Genomic DNA, 20719 nt, shown 5'->3' with positions numbered 1-20719 from the left:
TCAATTTCCAACGCTGATCGGCCGATCAGCGTTGGAAACAACTGGCTTTTTTTCAAATACTGGCCCCAATTGACCATTGCACTTGTTTGCAATCGATTACAAACCTATGAACGGGTACGAGCCAGCTAGACTGGTTCCCTGACCTTACAATTCCCCAATTTATGTAAACTGCTCTGTTTCTTCTTATATGGAGTCAGGGAACCAGACTACAGGAAAATGATCGTTTTTCTTGGTTTTTATAGCATTTTCGAACCCCAAACCTCCAAAAAGTCAGTGTAACTATATTTGCTTTATATTTTCAACCCCCCAATTCCATCCATTTCTAAAAATTACAGCAAAAGCAAATGATGTATATTCCCTTTAAGCGATTTTTTTTCTCTCGGTGCAGAAGGTGATGTGCTCCTCAACTCTGCAATAAACAGTGAAAGTTCCGTTTTTCCTGATGGGTTTACAAAAAGACTTGACCACTTTTTTAAGCTGTCTTTGAAACATCTTTTAGTGATGAAGATTCATTTTCCATTAAGAATAAAAAATATCAACCGTACTCCCTTAAGGAAAACCCCCAAATACCCGGATTGAGCAGAAGAAGCCTTTCAAGGAGCTTTTTTTTTTATTATTTTGAAATAAGTATTAGTACAAGCAATAGCACCAAGCTGATTTGTAGTTCAAATTTTTTTTGAGAAAATTTGCAAAACTCAAATCCTGAATGTAGATAGAGATAAAGATGAGTTTCGAGAGTATTCATTGTGAATTTAACTGGACTATGCTATAAAGTTGATTTAGTGAAAATCATCCAACATTTAACAGTGGTGTGCTATATTTATAGATTTGGCTAGTAGTGGATTGATTAGGCTGAGGCTAGGGGACTGAGCAATGGGTTACTGTTGTCACATCAACAATAGAACAAAGAACACACCTCAAAAGAAACTATTTATGAGTTAAAAAAATTGCACCCAAAAGTTTATTATAGAATTCAAAAGTCCATGTATTCAAAATTTCCATGGAGATCTTACAGTAACGTAAGTTAGATACAATATTGTTAAAAAGTTGAAACTTAGTGTAAATATCTAGATCAATTATATTTCCACCTCAAACTGGAAAACTTTAAGAATATATTGCCAGAAAACTAATCTCTTGACAAGTACTTCAATAATATTTCGGTTATTTTTTTCAATTTACGACTCATTTGTCACCTGAGCTAGCTTACACATCTCATCCTCAAATAACCAAACAAAAGAATATAAAACTGTTAAACATCAAGGACTCAAATATTGAGTATATAACATTGGGACAGTGGGACAGTGTTCTTTCAATTTTAAAAAAATGTCTTTACCAATCTGAGTACATGTATGCCAAACTGTACAAAACAATTTTTATGATTAACAAAATGTAGGAACCCCACAATAATGTGGAAGGTTTTATGAATACTGAGCACGAGGCCAACTTTACTCACCCCTCAGCCTTCTAATGTTTATTACAAGATTTTTGCTTTAAGAGCCTAGAGGTACTACATACCCGAGTATTCAATTCATATGCAAATTTGAGGTGTTCATTTGAACAACCTTTTGCATAGAGTTGATGTCACCTTTTTGAAAAGCTGGATCATTCAGAAGCTGACCATTCAGAGACTTCCAAATTTCAGCATAGTTATACACCATTCCCTTAAATAGTTAAATTTCAGATATCAATTCAATTCAGTTCAATACAACTTAAACAAAGCATTTAGTTCATCATGAACAAAATTTAGTCAACAATTATAATTACAAATTGATATTAATAACGATGGGCATCGATAAAAGAGAGCAATAAATAAAATACAAAACACACAATGAGTTTCCAAAGATAGAAAGGTGCTGTGTTTTCATTCTGTGGCCTTAATGCTCATGAACGCAAGAAAGAAGTCTTCATTTTGTGCCACATGAACTTGTGGATAACAACTATGGCAGTGAGAAAACTTAACTTGCAGATTTGCCAATTTGCTTGAAAATTCAAGTTCAACATCAATTGTTCAAATTCTGTCTAATTAAGTGAATTAATTCCAAAGAATTAAACTTTGTGGGCCAGCTGTACCATAAGTGTAAAGGCAACTTCCTGAGTTATATACAATGTAATTATGGCCCAATAATGCACTTCAGATGTGGGCTTCACACTTTCCCCCCACATGGGTGCCCACAGCACAGCCCGAAAAATACTAGTACTTGTCTATACTGCCCTCTGAGAGCCCACTGCATTTCCCTTGCCAGAAATTTTCAGAAGCATGCCCTGCGGAGAAGTTAGCAGATACCTTGTAAAGAGGACAGTAAAAAGAAAGGTACTGAGCTGAGAAGAGCATCCTGATTAAAAGGTCAAGATAAATTCTCTGGTTTTTCTCCGACCAACGCATCTCTTTTTCGAGTTAGCAACTTCACATGATCATCCACAAACTTCTCGACAAGGAAAACCAAATGGCCCACAATGATGATTGTAGAGTAAGCAGCATTCTCATAGCCAAAAGTGTGGATTCCACACATAGGAAGTTCTGAAAAACTGGCTTTGTCTTGGGCTGCATCATCTTGAGCTTCAGAATTTCTTACAAGGCTTCGTGTCCAAACTAAAAATGGAAATATTTAAATCAATTTCGCACGTTATAGGATCTCTTATTACACGACAGAGTTGTAACCAAGTCAGTCCCCAATCACCACAATTCAGTCACAAGCTGATCACAAGGCATCCCAAGTCCCCCTAATCAGGAGGTCCTGATGAAGCCGAAACATCCAGAGAAAACATCTGAGGTTTCAAGCCCCAGAAAGATCAGGAACGGAAGGCGTAATGTGCAGTGATAAAGGGTTTTAACCATGAGTTGGTTGCTTAGCCCCTAACTGTGAGGGATACAGCCTGGCCTTCAGTGGAAACCGCTTGCCAGCAATGTCAATCTCGTACTGCCCCTTGTTGACGAAGTCGGGTGTGACCTCTAACATTTGACCCGTGTCAGCGTCCCGATTGGTCAGCCAGCCCAGGCAGGTCATTTTGCCCTGTGTAGGGCCGTAGCTGCTGCATGTGGTCATCCCAGCATGCTGACCATTGCGGTAGATGGGTTCCCGGCCCCATGGCCACAGGTCTGTGTTGATGTTGTGGTCCTCCAGGATGAAGCCGAGTAGCTGCCGCTTGACGCCCTCCTGACGCTGTTTGAGGAGTGCTGATTTGCCGATGAACTCCACACCCTGAAAAAGTAATGAACAATATAAACAAACTCGCAGTCAAGTCTATCATAAGTCAAATCTGAAGTAAAGAACGATAAGAAAGGAACGGCTTTATCACAGTTCATTTGAAAATCTTGCCGCTTGATTTAAGACAAGAGTGACTTGTGAAAGACTTGACTACATCTCTGGTACTTGAAAAAAAGGTGAGCTTTGGTATCACAGATAAAAGAAGAAAAGGACCTACTTTGAGTAATTTAAAGCCCAATATTAAATCAATATCTTCCAAACTGAAAAATTAGTGAGAAGCTGATCAATTTTTGAGTACATTTTTTCTCTCAAAAATTATTCATATACATTGTTGAAATATGGAAATACAGTGTTGGAAAACCTTAGTTGGTTTATCGTCACTGATAGCACAAGTAAACACCTTGTTCTAGTTCTATCCATAAAAATATATTAAAAAAATTCCCACAGCAATGAATGCCAGGGCAAACAGTCTGTTAAGCTGCATAATTAATTTATAAAAAAAATGTGTATAGAAACAACCAAATTCAAAGCAAATTTCCAACAATACTGATGTCTCACTTTGTCAAACTTGACTCTCATATCTCGGCCGATCTCATACGGTGTCGTGGTGGAGTCGAAATCCTCGCCCCAGTAGAAATAAAATTTCTCGATCCGCAGCCACCTGAGTGCGTAGTAGCCAGCGTTGCGGATTCCACAATCCTTACCAGCCTCAAGCAAAGCATCGTATACCTGAACAGCTGTCTACAAACAGAAGCAAAGCAGTTTCAATAGAAATTTTAGGGCAGTCGCTCTTAAAAAGCTGCTGAAGGTTTAACAAACTAAATTAGCCACCATCTAATATTGGTGACTTTTGTAGGCTTATTGACTCCGTGCACAAGTACCTCTTCAACGGTTACAAAAGGGAGAGTTGGACCCCACTGAAAATAAGGCGAAAGACTTTTGTGGTCTATTCCGACCGAATGCCAAATAATTATAAACAGATTTAGCGTGCACTAACCTCATTGGGTATGTACAGCACCATACCGTCCTCCCCTGCATGTGTGATAGTCATAGCTTTCACTCCGGTCGCAAAACCTACATTCAACTCCTTTAAAAAAATAAAAAAATAAAAATCACAAGTTAGAAAAAGGGTATAAAAGTGTAAACGAGCAATTATAACTGGAGATATCAAACGGACTAGAGGACTTGTCTCAGAAAATGGACCTGCCTGAATCCCCATTCAAAAATACTTTTCTCTCCGGTTAAAAATCACTTTAAAAACTTGAGAAAAAAAAATTGACAATTTTGTTTCATCATTTTAACATTATATCCATGCTTTGGCCACTTATCTGTTATACTTCTCTTGCTCCATATTTATATTAATGAGAATCCCAACCGCGGGGCCAAAGCCACTGAAAGTGGCGACTACAAACAAGACAAAAAGAAGCAGGTTAAATAGACAGCGGGAATATGTCAATAGTTTCCTTGAACTTTGATAAATCATAAGAAGAGGGAAAACAACATTTTGACTTAAATCAGTTACTTTGTTGGCCAGTATTTTTTGACTCGGAGCCACTGACCTTGAAGGAGAATGGCCTAAAGTCGGCCGAGCTGAGTGATGTTGTGGTCAGTTTCTGTAGCACATCCCTGGCCTTAGGCCCCAGGACATTCAGGCCAGCGTACTGGTTGGTCAGATCTCGCAGAGTGACCGAGCCGTCCGGAGGCAGGTGATTGGAGATCCAGTGATGAGCCTTGACCAGCTGAATGGTTGGACAAATGATGAAATATCTGCAAACGGAAGAAAGAGTTAAGGGTGGATAAATATAGATTATTTAAACCAAGGTATTAGATTAAGAATGTCCATTGAATGAGAATATTCTGCATGAAGACCGGAGTACATCAACTCATGTACATGAGCTTGATCATTGTCATGGTTGAATTTTTTGTTTAGCTGCTTTGTACAATACAGCTGCACAAAGTAGGTAACGTGTTGTTGGCTTGTTATTAACTTGTGATGGGTTTGATCCCAACTCTGAGGTTCGGACTCCCTTGATGAAAACTTTCAACATAGCTCTAATTTTTGAAACGAGGCTAAAAACCAATCCCTGCACAAGTTCCTTTGTCTCTCCCCCCTATGTGACAGAAATACAAAATGCAACAACAACCTACCATTACTTCCAGCGAGAAAACATTCAAATAAGTGCAATGACCTTTCTTATTGATCTTCAAATAATATGATTTTCTTTTCATTCAGCCTCATTTGTTCCTGTGTGTCATGTCAAATGTCTTTTCTTCTGTGCCTTCTTATTTATGTGTTTCAAATTGATTTGACCAAATAATTTCAGTTGAGGTTTTTATTAGTTTTAACATTGCTTCTTGTTATATTTCTTAAGTTATCTTATTAACATTATTTCCTAATTTCTTTTATTATTGTTCTGGTGTTTTAAAAAAATGTTTTATGACAGTATTTTTTTTCTCAAAAATCTGAAATTGGGAGGGGGGGGGTGATTATCTTAATCGATCTGATATCTGACAAACATTGTACTGATTCATCGGCCCATTTTTTAGATACTGAAAATACACAGTGTGAGAGCAATAAACTTTAAGATGCTAATCACAGTCAATTGACCAAGTCATCTTGTTCGCAAAAGCAGAACCTCGAAGAGTGTGTGGTATCATGTCTCCAAGCGATTAGCGGCAATTCTTTTTCGCAAATACACAGCAATGAAGTGTATTCTCATGTCTGCAAGCAGTTAGCGTCTCCTCCGTCACCACTTCCAGTGATTGATGTTTCTTAATAGGTCCAACTTGAGTGTGTGTCTCCAAACAAACGTGTCTTACAAGTCAATTCACAATACTAGTTTTCGTTTTTGTACGATAGATTTCAATTCAACTCCAGAGCTTACTATGGTTGAATACATTACTTTAGTTGTGCCGCGCCATAAAAAGACACATAACTCTGGTAAACTGTGTTGATAAAATGATCCATCACTAGCATTTTAACATGACATCAGCAACATCGTGCAGCCCCACTATACTCTGCACACTGCTGTAGTTTTGAACCGGTACCTGAGTGCCCGACCGCTGATGTCAGATCGGATGCTTGTAACCAACTTTACAAATTAACTTCTCAGACAATGAAAAAGAAAGGTTTTGAATACCAATTTTGGGGAATTTTCAAAATGAAAACCAGGCTACATGGAATACACAAAAACAGATTTGCATTTTACTGCACGACAGATGACGCTCGTGAAAGTTGGGGTTTTAAGCCGCAAAGCTATAAAGCCCTTCAGACAACTTCCGGAATTAGAATTTTGGGGTTGGTTTTTTTTTTACAGGTACCCGGGTACCAGTGTTATACTCAAATAGGTTACCCGGTGCCCGTACTACCCATAAATGCACACCACTATCAAACACAAAACTGCCGAGAACTGAAGACTGTTTTGCAATGTCTACAAACACAAGTTGATTTCTTACTATCCTGCACCGTGGGTAAAGCAGAACTTAATTATGCCGTGAATGACAGCTTGTCATGAACCATTCGAGTTACATTTGGCTTGTGTAAGTAAGACGATGGATGACTAAAACAAGACAAACATATATCTGTATTAATGTTGTAGGGACAGCGGGACATCATGTTGAAATATGAAACTGTCGTCCTTTAGAAAGCATGTTTGGTATAATTGAAGAACGTGTCTAGTGCAGGTTACTGTTAATGCATAACTGTTTCTTTTTATAAAGGCGTATAGTATTATTTGCTTTTCATACATTTTGTTCTTTTCAAATAATTACACCACTCAAAATCCAAAAAAGTATCCGTTGGAAATTCCAGCTCAGTGGATATTACACTTTTCGAGAAAACAATGACAATCTATGCACAACCTTTTGGTCACAAAACACGATGTTAATTACTCTTTATTTACAATTAGCTGATCAATCTGAAAACACCTACTGTACATTACATTTTTAAAAATAATTTCAAGGGGTGTTTAGTACCATTGTGACCTCTAATCCAACTAAGTTTTTTGATGACAATTTGCTAGGTAACTTTTGTGATAAATGTACATGATCCTATATATGCCCTTTAAAGAGTACAATGTATATTTTGAACTGTACCACTGTACTTTTCTGATGAAGCACTTCGACATTAAAAAATGTCTCACACGAACTTGTCGAACTAAATGTCTTGCAAGAACAAATAATGACATGCCATCGGCTCTGTGTAATCCATTGCCAGTTTTAATGGATAACACACAAGCGTGCATGTAGCATCGACGAGCTACTAATGTAATTTGAGTTAATGTTACAGGTTTGCTTGAGCTAACGGAATTATAAATGTGTTGGTTGCTCTGCAAAGTGAATGTGGAAGATAGGGGACCCGTTGTTTCCTAGATACCCTAAAGCGTATTACGACAATAAAAATGATATGTAAGACTATAAATAATATTAGTGGAACACAGAATAATGTGTCTCTGTCTGTGCCCCATATGACACAAGAATGAAGGCTGAGTGGTAGCGGTATATGGGGCATGGACACAGTGACACTACATTATTCCGTGTTCCACATGCGCAAGTAGGACAACAAATTTATCTTCAAGCAAATCTGACGCACAGTAAAGATGGAACATGCACACTGTACACGAACTTTTCAGAGGTTATCAAATTACATGCGCTTGCAGCAGGAATGGCGCGCACATCTTAGAAAATCGTGATATGTAGAATGCCATATGGCCAGACCATGGTATGTGGGATAATGCCATGAACGACCAATCAGAATCGAGGATTCAAGTTTGCTTGAAGATCCATGTCTATTTAAAGACACATTTCTGAATTATAAAAGTTTGATAAATTAGCATTAGCAGTAGGGAACAAGAAAAACATTGACCAAACAAATGGACAAAATGAAATGAGGGGTAATAAATGATTGATGCTTGTGGATCTAAAGTTAAAGAAGGACCAGTTAAAATAGGACGTAACTACAATAATCTCATAACAAACTTCAGATATAATAAGTACAACAAGGACAGTATCAATAACTTTTTTTTCAAATAAAAAAAAGAAGATATCTGGTTATCAAAAATGTGTTTACCTTGTAAAAAAAATTATCAAAAGCTAGCAGGCCATTTGTTTTATAGTGTAAATGTTCTCATGTTTATGGGAATACAGACGATTGATTGTAACAACACATGCTGAATTCTCATTTGATAACAAACCTACAGTGTACTTATATTACATCCACATCAAGTCCAAAGTCCCAACGTTTGTAATTTTACGATAAAGATTTGTCTTTCATTTTGCTTTTTTCTATTGTGCCAATTTTTTTTTAATAACAACGAAAAATTCTTTAGAATTGGTTAAATATGAGCAAATTGAAAGAAACTTGTTGTGGGTTAAAATCCATTCCAAGCTGGACTGTGCATAATTCTTAGCTGATTCTTTTCTACTAAGAATTATTGCGAGAAAGTTTGATCAGAGCCTTTTTCAAGTTGACGTTACTGTGCAGCCTCTTCTTGATTACCAGGCCATAAGATCGTAAAGTAAACCGACGTAAGCTGGTCATCCTGGTCACAGTTCAATGACGGCTCACAGCGGCAGATGTAGACTGCCTTTGGTATCTTCCATGATGGCAAGTGTGCCTCCTGGTCAATGATGCGTGTGTCGGTGTCATTGTTGACCATGTATGCTCAGATATTGTGAACAAATGCTCTCCGAAAGCACTAATCTAAACATGTATCATTTCTATCACAAAGGCTCTCTTGTGCTAGCTGTGGCTTTTGCCATTAAGGGGCTCCCCATCATGACTGTACAGTGGTCACATGACAAAAATTGGTGAAGGATAAAACGTAATGTTAAAATAAAGAAACTTATTAAAGTTGAGGCATTCATAATCCTCATAATATTTCCAATGCCACATTTTTTTGGAACTACAACATCGGTATGTTCACAACTTTATGGACATATATTTTGCATATTTTTGGAATTCGTTTTGGAATCTTTCTGCAACTTTTTTCCATCTAAAGTTCAAAGTGTATTTTTCATAAGTTGTACAGATTCAGCAATCAATGCAGTCGCATTTGCGAAAAACTTTACAGCCAGTGGCTGCCATTTTGCGAAGCGTCTCCCTGAATTCCTTGTTTCTCAGGCAGAAGACGACTGCGTCGATCCAGTTGGTGCTGAAGAAGAGAAAATCTGTAGTATATATGACGGCAGACGGAACGTTGACAGTGTCCACGAGTTCAATTATTAGTGATGGCATCCAGCCCACAAAAACTACCGCGGATATAATAATGACTGTGCTGAAAGATTTGGTGTTCTTTCGGGCGGGTCCCGGTATTGGCTGGTTTTCCTGTGCAATACGCCGTGCTTGGCGACGGGCAATAACCAAAATATGCAGGTACAGCATCAAAATAATAATCAACCCAATGATAATTAGTACGACTAGGATATAATGTAGCACGAGTCGTGCTGCCAGGTCACATTCCGTGCTGTCGATTGTCTGATGTTTGTGAAAGAATTCCACATGTCCGCAAAACGAGACAATGAGTGCTAAGATCCAATTGAGCAGAGTGATGGTTTTCGCTCGGCGCAGAGTCATCAGGCGGGAATAATGCAGACACCAGGCGACAGCCAGGTACCGGTCAACCGTCAGCTGCAACAGGGACAGGAAACATATCAGGCCAAACATGTATTCACCGACCACGGAGAAGGTAGCACACAGGAAACTGCCGAAGGGCCAATAACCGGTGATTAACGACAAAGTTACCGGAATGCACACCAGGAGCCCGTAGAAGAAGTCAGCAGCAATCAACGATGCCATGAAGACTTTATTGGTTGACTGGGTGTCCGGCACCCGCCAGATGACACACAAACAGAGTGGATTAAGGGTCAGTATCAAGATTGTAGTCGGAACGTTAAGCGTTACACTAACGATTCGTAATGTTGACCAATCAGTGTCCGAGTCCGGATAGGTTTCTGGCCAATCAGTGCTTGTTGAGTTGACCAGCTGCTCCATCGCAGTTACATTATTAGCATCAGCCATTATAACAATATCGGATCCTTGACTGCTGACAGCAACACAACCGCTGACCACCAGAAGTGCCCTACTTTGCAATGCAAGAAATGCATTCAAACAAATGAAGTGACAAAGCATCATTTCTCCCAACAATCCAAAGAGACACAAGAATTTTCAGATGTTGAGGTTTCCAGGCTGAGCACAAGTTCAACACCGTTTCACAAACTGAAAGCGTAGAAATCAGAGAGTACAAGTAGATGACTACCGACCTGTCCATGTGGTGTCTCCCATACACACACACACTCTAAGTCCCAATATTTGTTGCCTAGAGACCAGATTGCCTACTGCTTCATGTATTCTCTGGAAACACTCCTTTTAATCATTCTGGCGAGCAGATATGTATGAAGAGTAACTCGGTGCCAAAGTGCAACTGATTATGTGTATATGAATAATCAATGTTTTAGAAACCATTTTGAAACCGCAAATGGCAAGTCAGGCAACGTATTGATCAGAGTACAAACAAAACACACATCTGCTTGGGACTTCATATCAGCGCGCCAGAGTACTGAGATGAGGAATTTAAGAAATCTAACAAAAGAAAACGAAAAGCTGCTTTTTAATATTCAAAGTTTGGCCCTTTGCCTATGGAGTACCGAAGTGTGACGTCATTTAGAACCAGAAAGTGTAGTGCAAACGAATAGAGTACGCGCACGTGTTGGTTCACGGGCCGAATCACGCGCTAATGTCTTTCACACACATTTTGTGCGCGTGACGTATTCACTTCGGTACTCCATTTGGCATTGAACAACATAATACTCGTATTGCTTTATCACTTCCACTTCATAAATGCATCGGTTTTAATTGACTGAACCTTTGACATCTGGATTGCTATTCCAGTGCTCTACCAACTGAGCTATCCAGCCCTATGCTGGTGGTTCCTCAGTTTGTCAATGTCTTCATTCAAAGACATTAGTCAGAACCCATAAACCTGTCATATGTACACTGACACATGACAGATCAGTTTAGCACAACAATTTACCAAAGTAATTGCATATGGTGGCGCCAGGGAGTATTATACTCATTTACTCAATAAACCGGATGATAAAAGGGCAAACAAAACATCGTTAGTTACCTGGAAGAATCTTTTGATTAGGCCCGCATTATAAATTGCTATCAATATCACAATTCTGAGCCTCAGAGTGAACTGAATAACTAAAGTGTGGTTTGCAGATAATTCATCTTGATATAAATGGTTTCTTGTTTCTTCACAGATGAGACTAATATGTCATGCAATGGTATTTGCCAACCTCACCGCCAGAAGATTGATTATTTAATTTGATAACATTTGCTGTGAATCAATGCTGCATTCGTCATTGATGAATACCGGTAAGTTAAAGAATCTATGAAATGGACTTTAAACTCAAACAATTTTGTACAAATACCTTTTCTGTGAAGGGTACGAAAATCACTCTTTTTTGGGGGGGGGGGTCCCTCGCCTTTTTTTTCTGTGACGTCATTGAGATGACAGGAAAAGCATCCTCAATTTCAGGAAATTTGTTTCTGAGAGGCTGTGCACTGCTTTTTGTTAAATCCAAATTGAAATTTGGGTTGTTTTTTTGTTTAAACTTTGGATGGGATTTTGTTTTTACGTAGCTTCCTAAAGAAAATAATAAAAAGGAAAGAAGAAACAAAGGCTGCTTCAGGCACACATTTTAGAGTCTTGGATTTACCAGAAAATTCAGACCACTTACGAACCCAAAATGTAGCCCAATGAAAATATTAATTTGTAAAGACTGCACCAACAAATATCCTTGGCAATTTTGAAAGTGGTAAAACAATCTTAGGAAATCACTTTTTTCCCCCAGATTATGTTGAGCAGTCTGCCTGTTTATTAATTACTAAAAAAAACCAACAAAAATCAATTTACTTAGACATTTAGAAATAATATGATCAAGCATCCTGTTAAATCGTTGCGCCTAGTATGCTGTCATTTTTGAGAAATAAGGAATTACTATCATTTCCCTGGGATGATTAGGACCAAACCATCGCGCTGTCAAGGGAAACCTGTGCTTTGTGTCGAGAAAAATGAAGATGCATTTTCGCCGATTTCTAAAAAAATTAGTATCTACCGAGCTGAAATTTCGACAGGTTATTTTTTTTTAATAGTCTGCCTCAGATTTATTGTATTGTACCTTGAATCAGCAAAAACATATTTTTTTTTCAAATTGCATCCATTAGCTTTTAAAACAACACAAGAGTCTTACAAAGAAAGGGAAAAGCAAGCGATGAAGTCAGGGTATGGTAAACCATTCAGCCGAGAAGGTTTCGGATGACGTCTTGATCAACCACCACCATGGTAAACACACTACCCTGCACAGGCCTTGCAATAGGACAGTGGATAGTCCTGTTTCACCTACGAAGTTTGGATGTTTTGGAGCTGAAAAGCCAACAAATTGTGTACGTGAGACAGCATCACATACAGACTATGTGAACGTGGGCCTGTCACCAACAGCTCTTTATAGAAAGTCAACACAGAGACACATTGAACATGAGACTAATGTTTTTGACATATTGATTCATCTGCCATGTGCTGCTTGGCGACAGGGACATTTTCACTTAACACTTGTCCTCTCCTCATAAACACTGTACTCTCCCATCAATTAGTGACATGACGTGAGACTAAATAGGGACACACAAGACAAGTACTAGTACATAAGTACATTCACGTTCAACTTTTCAATAGTTCTTGCTTTTCTTTAGCTTTCTTTGGTTTTCTTGAAGTTTCTCTTTTGTTGTTGATATCCTGATATTATAGGGATTATTTTCTGGAGAATTTCGGCTGACTTGGTAACTTTGATTTCTGGGGTCTTTGGTTTCCAGGGGTTACCTTGGATTTTTATTTAAGTCTAAGTTTGTCAAGGAATCTTATTTTTCCTCGTTTGTCGTGGGTTTTGAGGGTTTCCTCAAGATGGTCATGGGATCTTGGGGATTTTGGGGTTTTCTTAGGTTTTCCTTGAATCTAGGATTATCTGGGGTTTCTGATGATGATAAATTTTCTTGGAATCTTAGGTGTTCTAGTGTCTTAGGATTCTTGGGATTTTGAATATATTCTTGAGTATGCTAGGGCTCTAGGATTTTTCTTCATGTCTTTGGAATTCTTGTTTTTTTTCCCCCAGGCATCACATTACTCACACATTTGAGTAAATACAAAAGAGTGTATCTACTCTTAATTAACGTCCTCCTATTGTGTCAGAGAAATTGACAGAAAATTAGATTTTGTATTACTCACCGATTTGTATCAAGCCGTGCAATACTACAGTCACACTCATAACCACCTCTCTCGTTCAGCATTCCTGTATGTACAACGCTACCGATGGGACAGTCTAGATCATTAGGGCACAGGCGCTGTAGCAACATGGTAGCTTCATTTCCCAGGGACTAGAAAGCAAGACATTTGAGGGAAAGTTAATCAAAGCCGAGTTGTACTCAAAACCTCACAAGTAATCACAAGTCAAATCACAAGTCAATCACAAGTCCATCACAAGTCCATCACAAGTCAATCACAAGTCAATCACAAGTCAATCACAAGTCAATCACAAGTCAATCACAAGTCCATCACAAGTCGATCACAAGTCCATCACAAGTCACTGAAAATCAATCACAAGTCAATCAAAAGTCATCACAAGTCAATCAAAGTGCCAAAGATTATAACCTCAGTCTCAATCTAACAACTTTTTCTTTGTCACCCAATAGTTCTCACATTAATGCTAAACATTTGTGATATCTTGGGATATCAGTCACTCACCGTAAGCTCCAATTTAGTGAAGGCAGACATATCCATAAGGCAGACGGATTCTCGACAGGCCCAGTACTCAGACTCTACCAGGCCAAACCACTGGGGTTTGCCAAACGTCCCTCGCTGAGTCTCATGGGCAAACTCATCTAAGAGAGGGAGTTGAAATCAAGGCATCCCAAGTCATCACATTTTAATCTAAAGTCAATCACAGACCAAGCATAGATCTTTGATAAGTGATCTAGTTGCGTGTTAAACGAGGACACTTTATTTAAATAAACTACAACAAATTACATTCCTTTGTCACTGTAAACTATCTAAAAATCACATTTTTAAAATGAACACAAAAAATGGTAGGTTTTCCAATACTAACTATGTCATTCATTCCATACCTGTATCATCAGGTGCCATATACCATTTGGGACGTTCCACCCCCATTCGTTCCCCAAACACCGCCCCGCCTTGCCCCAGCCTAGAATAGAGGGGTGGGCAGCGTAGCTTACGCCCAGTCCTGTGGGAGAACGCTGGGTAAGCTACGCGATAGTGAATACCTAGGATTTGAAAGAAAAGGGCTTGATATTACAAACAGGTCAGTTGTTAATATTGCATGGTACAAAAACTAACTTAGCCAAGTGGGACCCATTGCAGTTTTGGTTGAATGCTCGCTGTTTGTATCCCATATACACCTTTGCAGATCACGCCGTCCTTGACCAACTCGTTCATCTTTGAAAGTGATTAATGTGTCCCTTGTGGATGCTGTCAGATTAGGTCACCCACAGGTGTGCTTTTTGGATACAGGGGTGACCCTTGTGACCATGTATGTTCCTTAATTTAGCCCTTCACACCTCGACTTGCTCTCGGCCTGATGATGGGGATTTCCATTTTACTTTCCATTTTTCCTTTAAAAATGCTTCAAAGTAACTTATTTCAGGAGAAAAAAACAATTGTTTTAATAGCCAGCAGCTCCAGATTTACTTTCTATTTCTTTCACTCTTGCTCGGAGGAATGCCTTGCTGTTGTGTTGTGGGCTGAAGCGTTGTACGTCGACTGGCCAGTAGTCCATGTTGGTGTGGCCGATGGCGATCAGTCTGGCAAGGAGCTCTCCCGCACCTCCGGCATGCGTCAGGCCGAGGGAGCCAAAGCCAGCAAGCACAAAGTAATTCCTGACCTGGACAAAATTAGGAGATTATCAGGGGCGGATCCAGGAATTTTTGCTCGGGGGGGGGGGGGGGGGGGGGGGGGGGTTCATCAGCAAAAAAATCTGAAAATGTAGAGTTTTTTTTCTCCGGACACTTGGCCTCCTTTTCAATAGGAGGCGCTGTTCAAATTCGACACTAGATTACAGAATGGTGTACCGTATTTTGAACAGGCGGACATTATACCAGAGCTGGGGGGGGGGGGGGGGATTCCTTACCTCCGGGGCCTCCCCAATGATGAACTCCCCATCTGGTGTGAAGCTCTCAGGACTGTTGTAGAGCTTCTCAAACTGAACATCGCTAGCCTGGGGCACCCTGTGTAAGAAACCCTCTAGCAAATGTCCTGAAGATGGGAAACAACACTTGATGTTTATAAAATTGCGCCAAATTTCATGTGCTAAGCGGAAATATGCTGAGAACATTTACAAACATACAAATATTTTATTTTGGCCGACAATCATTTTCTCCACTCAGCAATTTTCTGTGTTTATTAGCACCAAGGAATTGGCCCATGTATAAAAGGTACAGCTTCTGCTGGTTTGACAGTGTTGCTACTTGATAATTTTGTCTTAAATAAATTCAGATTGCTGCTTGTCATGTTAGGACAAGGAAATTATCAAATACATGGACAACAAAATACGAGGGTGATTGGAGAGGTCAGAATCGAACACACTTTTTCTATGATTTGAAAGAAATAATGCAGAGTTTGATGTTCTTTTGTATGGAATCATCACGTTTATACACAACCCACTTTCAATAAAGGTTTATAAAGATCTGTAAATGAGTTAACAGACTGAAGAAAGAATATAAACGATAAAGAAGCAGATGGGCAAACAGTTTGAATATTTTGTGTTTTCTAAGCTTGCAAATGAGACTGCACAAAAAAATGCAAAATATATTATTCTTTGCAAACAAACGGTGAAATCAAATATAACAATCTGACTGAAATTTGAAAAAGAACTGTACAACCATACGCTGAGAGTATAAAGTTCCAAAAGAATCTTACGAAAGTGATCCCAATCATCCGGTAAGTGGATGTGTTCCGAGTCTTTCTTGAGTGGTAGACCCTCCTCAAAGACAGGCTTTCCCTTGGGTGCGTAACCTCCAAACAAAAAGCCTCCACTGTGCTCCTGTATGTAGAGTAGGCTGTCCATATCACGCACAACTAGGGAAAACGAAAGCACTACAATCATTTAAGGAATTTACAAGACCAGGAATGTTATTCTTCTCTTGGGACCATTAATTTTTGGGAACACAATTCTTATGACTAGGTTTTTACATATATGATCCGGGAATTTTTATCCATAACGGTCTTCAGGTTTTCTCATGACCCCTGGTGAGCCCAACTACTGAAAGTAACAGAATCCAACACAATTTGCCAAAATTGCCCATTGGATAAGGGATTAGGTCTACTCACATGGGCCGTTGCCGTCCAACGTCCGACTCTTGATCGGCTTTGTGATGAGGTACTGCTGGGCCAGTGGGTACAGTGGCACTCGGACTTCTGGTGAGCTGGCAAGACCGAGGGCACGGGCCCACTGCATTGTGGGATACCAACACAAGAAATTTGTTTGGATTATTCATTTGTTCAAGCTAATTTGGTAATTGTTGAGGCCATTTCAGATGTCAGGCAATTTGTTCTAGTGAAGGGTTGCGGTAACACCATGTAGATATCTCTTTTGGGAAGATGTGTGGTTCTGAAAAGAACCGATTGGTTGTAAAACTTGACGTTTCGATCAGTAGTTGAAGAATCTTCATAATTTAGTTTTTTAAATTACATAGAAAATCCAAATCAATTTGAAATCTTTTGCAACATTTGATTTTGTTTTGGTCTGTCAGGTTTTTTTTAGTTATTATTTATAAATTCGATGTGATACGTACCAGTCCAGCACAGTTGACAAACGCCTCACATTCAATGCTTCCCCTGTCTGTGTGTACACTAGAAACACGACCGCCACTGCTCACTACTCGCTTGACTTCAATATTCTCTAATAACGTCACACCTGTTTTATAGCATCGGGAAATGTATTTTACTAAAAACTTTTCAGAAAACCATTTAAACAACAGAATGACAAACAAGCTTCTCAGTTGAGTTGACCAAAAAAGTTTAATTTGGTATTCACAGTGGGTTCAGATATCAATTATTAAACAATTTTGAATGTATAGATTTCTGCAACACTTAATGTGAAGTTTGCGGATTTGTGTCCCATCAAAAGAAGTTTGCTTCCTCGGAGACCGACAGTTCTAATTCTTCAGAATCAGTGGGAAAAACTAGGTGTTGGATTTAGGTATGGTTGGAATTTTTGCCAAGATTTGTTGGTCAATGTGTCTGACTCATATGCAGAGGTAGGTGGGTTTAATGATTCAATCCCCAACATTGATGGATCATGGTATTTGTGTTCTTGGGCAAGGTACTTTACTACAATTGTTTTTCTCCCCAAAAGACTGTAAATAGGTACCTGCGAGGAAAGAGAGGAAAGAATGCTGATTTTGAAAATAGCCCGATGAACAGAAGCAATAACTCTGAAATGATTTTTTTTTGGGGGGTAGGGTTTATGAAAACTACTAACTGTACGTTTCAGGTTGATGCTGCTGCAAACTTTTACCGAGTGTTACCCTATCAAAGCTTACCCCTATCGTTAGCTGCCTTAGCCAAGGCACGAGTGACTTCTTTCACCTGTACACTTGCATCATCCCGGACAAGCAAACCTCCTTCCAAGTCATCTGCTCGTATCCATGGCAATAATCTGTGTACATCTCCCATGCTTAGGAGCTCGCTGTCTATTCCCCAAGCCCTGGTTTTGAAGAAGCACAAAAATGAAAAATGTCAAATTACCAGACAGTCAGTGCTGTCACGGGCCCAATGTCACATTGTTTATTTCTGTGTATACATTGAACTCAATCTATTGTGGCTAATACCTGCATAGTGTTGATATACTCTGTAGAGGTATAAGTGCTTTTGGGCAAGACTCTTCTGAGAGAAATTGCTTCTCCAAACCCAGGAGTCAAACGTTATTGCCCATTTTTACATATGACACAATAAGAGGTTTATTGGTGTTTACTAGGATGCATTCTCAATCAATATCCTCCAACTGCCTCCACGTAACAAATTAGATACAGCCTCAATCGACTGGCAATTGCCTCAATCCTCCATAATCCTCCCAAAGCGCTGGTTGATTTTGGAGGATTGAGGATGGTTAGGGTTAATCAAGCAACTTGTTAAGATGCATGTATGGAAACCAATGTCTATAAGACTTACTTTGCATTTGCGTGTCTTTTCTGCAGTTCCACCATAAGATCTTTAGTCTGCCCTATATTCACACTGCCACAGCGATGTAAACCTGTGAAAGCAGAATACCAACGACATCGAGGCTGACTGATTCTACAGCTCTATTTTCCAATTGGTATGTTACAGTAAGTAGCAGCAGCAACAGACAATAATGCCTGCTTTGGACATGACGTCACCAAACCACTAATACACACAGTTATTGAGGAAGGCAAACATTCAGTCACACATTTCACAAGTGAACCAAATCTTCCAACCTGAATTCAGTTTCACTTCACTTTTGCAAACGGATCCACAAGCAAAGTAAAACTTCCAATGAACGAATCACGGCCAGAAAACATGACTTAGGGAACGAGGGGAACAAATTTAATGCTTTAGGAACAAACGAGGACAAACAAGATGGCAGCGCCCATGGTCTTCAGCGACAGTTCACGAGAGGGAACCATACCAGAACTGACGCAAGACTGCAGTTTAATAAATTCAACGATACAATTATTGAATTGCAATGTTACAACATTACTACCAACCAGTCTGGATTCCCGTCTCTGCCTCGAGTTGACTGTACAAATCGTAGCTCATCCTGCTTAGTCTGGTACGGAAATGTGACCTCCTTAGTATTCCCAGAATACCGGATGCATTCCATGTTGTACCGCTGGCTAATCTGTGATGGGGAAAGGGAACAATCAAACAAAATAATGTCATTATCTTTCAGGTATCCATAAACCAGAGACATTTAATAAGTATCACAAGTACAATGACTCAACAAATATGTACCCTGTTTCATAACTTGCTTGATTTTTATTCACATTTTAAGCCAGTAATCTGATACAAAAAACATTTTATGGAATTATTTTTCAGGATTCCTCTTTATATTTGAAATTCTACTCAGCCTTCTAAATAATCATCCAAAAATAAAGTTTTTAAGTTTGTACTATGAACAAAGATGGTTATTCATTATACATCAACACCACTTAAGGAAGGAGCAAGATGCTCCACTGTAAACTCCAAATTTGAATGCTGTTCCTGTTACTTCTGCCTGTGGGCCAATTAAAAACCCTGGAACTTGCTCTGGCGTGCAGTCTAGTTGGGTTCCATGACCATAGGGTTTGGCGTAAAGAACAAAAACTAAAATGTCTGTTTTTCTTACAAAATAATCATGATGACTCACTTTCCCTGTTCCAGAAGAACCACGTCCTTCCAGCCCAGTTTTGCCAGGTGATAGGCTGTGGACAAACCTGCAATCCCACCGCCGCATATCACGGCGCGAGCTCGCTGAGGTAGGTCAGAGGTGGTGCTGTGGTCAGCATCCTGAGAGAAGGCACAGCTGCAGCAACTAATGAGTGGATGTCGTGTCGACCTCAGCAGAGTGCAACTGCTGCTGTTTATCAGGACACGGCACATCGGATGGCTTGAAACTCTCAACATGGTATTTTCTGCATTTTTGTTATCTACTAAAGCAAAAATTTTCAATTTTTAAGTTTATACAATAGAAAAGGGAAAAATTTAAATAGGCATGTGCAAAATGCCTACTGCAATAGCAGAAGCTATATGAAGAATTTTATTTGATTATGAAGTAATAATAAAACTTTAAAGAAAATGCTTGTAAGTTGTATTAATAACCTTGAAATTTTTTTTTTGGAACGGTCAGCCCAACTCGGCCACCATCTTGAATCTAAAAAATGAAAAACATGTCAGTTTACCAATACGAGGCTTATGACTATCTATGACACTTCATGGATACTCTTGTGGTTCATGTCATTTAGAATATACCCATGTTCACTCAAAATACATGCAACTAAATTTTTTAATAAAACGGTTCTACGCCCTATCCATTCCGTAACACACACCCCCCCCCCCCAAATGTCCGAGAAACTTTGACACTTATCGCCTGTTTAAACATTCGGACAGTTACTGTCCGAATGGCGATAAGTAGCATCAAAGTTACTTGGACCATGGAGCAAGGAAAACGGCTTGGACTACCCCCCCCCCCCCGAAAAAAAACCATAGGTATTCATTGTCCGGAAACTGGGCCTATATAAACATGCAGCAAAAACTCAACAATCTGGCCGATTCATTTGCTTCATACATCTTATCTGTAGACATTATACTTACCTAGTATATGTCAAGTCATTTTCACCTCTATCTTTATTCGTTGCTTTCAACTTTTCGACTGTTTATTATCAACAAGACACAGAGCAACGAACCGAACTTCCGTACGTGCAGAAAACTAATAACCCGACTATGTAA

The 20719-nt window shown here is 39.2% G+C and overlaps 2 protein-coding genes across 3 annotated transcripts; both read right to left on the bottom strand.

Moving 5' to 3' along the window:
• Positions 1 to 930: 930 nt before the first annotated feature.
• LOC119739549 (pyruvate dehydrogenase phosphatase regulatory subunit, mitochondrial-like) lies at positions 931 to 20706 on the bottom strand. Of its 2 annotated transcripts, none has more exons than XM_038214527.1 (17): positions 20585 to 20706; positions 19641 to 19923; positions 19000 to 19133; positions 18446 to 18527; positions 17818 to 17981; positions 17068 to 17189; positions 16604 to 16724; positions 16193 to 16351; positions 15405 to 15529; positions 14966 to 15158; positions 14383 to 14541; positions 14003 to 14139; positions 13487 to 13635; positions 4766 to 4973; positions 4204 to 4293; positions 3765 to 3947; positions 931 to 3200 (listed from the first exon to the last, which is right to left on the bottom strand). In XM_038214527.1, exons 2-17 carry the CDS (start codon positions 19895 to 19897, stop codon positions 2829 to 2831), a joined length of 2655 nt encoding a protein of 884 aa, XP_038070455.1. In that variant the 5' UTR covers positions 19898 to 19923; positions 20585 to 20706; the 3' UTR covers positions 931 to 2828. The 2 variants fall into 2 exon arrangements, with proteins under 2 accessions (XP_038070455.1, XP_038070456.1); XM_038214528.1 differs by having other exon boundaries at positions 19641 to 19920.
• On the bottom strand, positions 9185 to 10482 carry LOC119739550 (beta-4C adrenergic receptor-like). The gene has a single exon (XM_038214529.1). The coding sequence runs from the start codon at positions 10336 to 10338 to the stop codon at positions 9238 to 9240; it is 1101 nt and encodes a 366-aa protein (XP_038070457.1). The 5' UTR covers positions 10339 to 10482; the 3' UTR covers positions 9185 to 9237.
• Positions 20707 to 20719: the final 13 nt, after the last annotated feature.

The sequence above is a fragment of the Patiria miniata genome, unplaced genomic scaffold, assembly GCF_015706575.1.
Source record: "Patiria miniata isolate m_02_andy unplaced genomic scaffold, ASM1570657v1 HiC_scaffold_30, whole genome shotgun sequence".
Classification (NCBI taxonomy): domain Eukaryota; kingdom Metazoa; phylum Echinodermata; class Asteroidea; order Valvatida; family Asterinidae; genus Patiria; species Patiria miniata.
Note: the sequence above shows the minus strand (reverse complement) of the source record. Positions and strands in the feature narration are given on the sequence as shown.

What these genes read in the sequence shown, in the direction of transcription:
- LOC119739550 (XM_038214529.1), bottom strand. Translation starts at nt 10,338, where the DNA reads ATGATGCTTTGTCACTTCATTTGTTTGAATGCATTTCTTGCATTGCAA.
- LOC119739549 (XM_038214527.1), bottom strand. Translation starts at nt 19,897, where the DNA reads ATGTTGAGAGTTTCAAGCCATCCGATGTGCCGTGTCCTGATAAACAGC. An exon ending in AGAGACGGGAATCCAGACTG is followed by an intron (nt 18,528 to 18,999) that starts GTTGGTAGTAAT and finishes CTGCTTTCACAG; the next exon opens with GTTTACATCGCTGTGGCAGT. An exon ending in TTAGGCCATTCTCCTTCAAG is followed by an intron (nt 4,294 to 4,765) that starts GTCAGTGGCTCC and finishes ATTTTTTTAAAG; the next exon opens with GAGTTGAATGTAGGTTTTGC.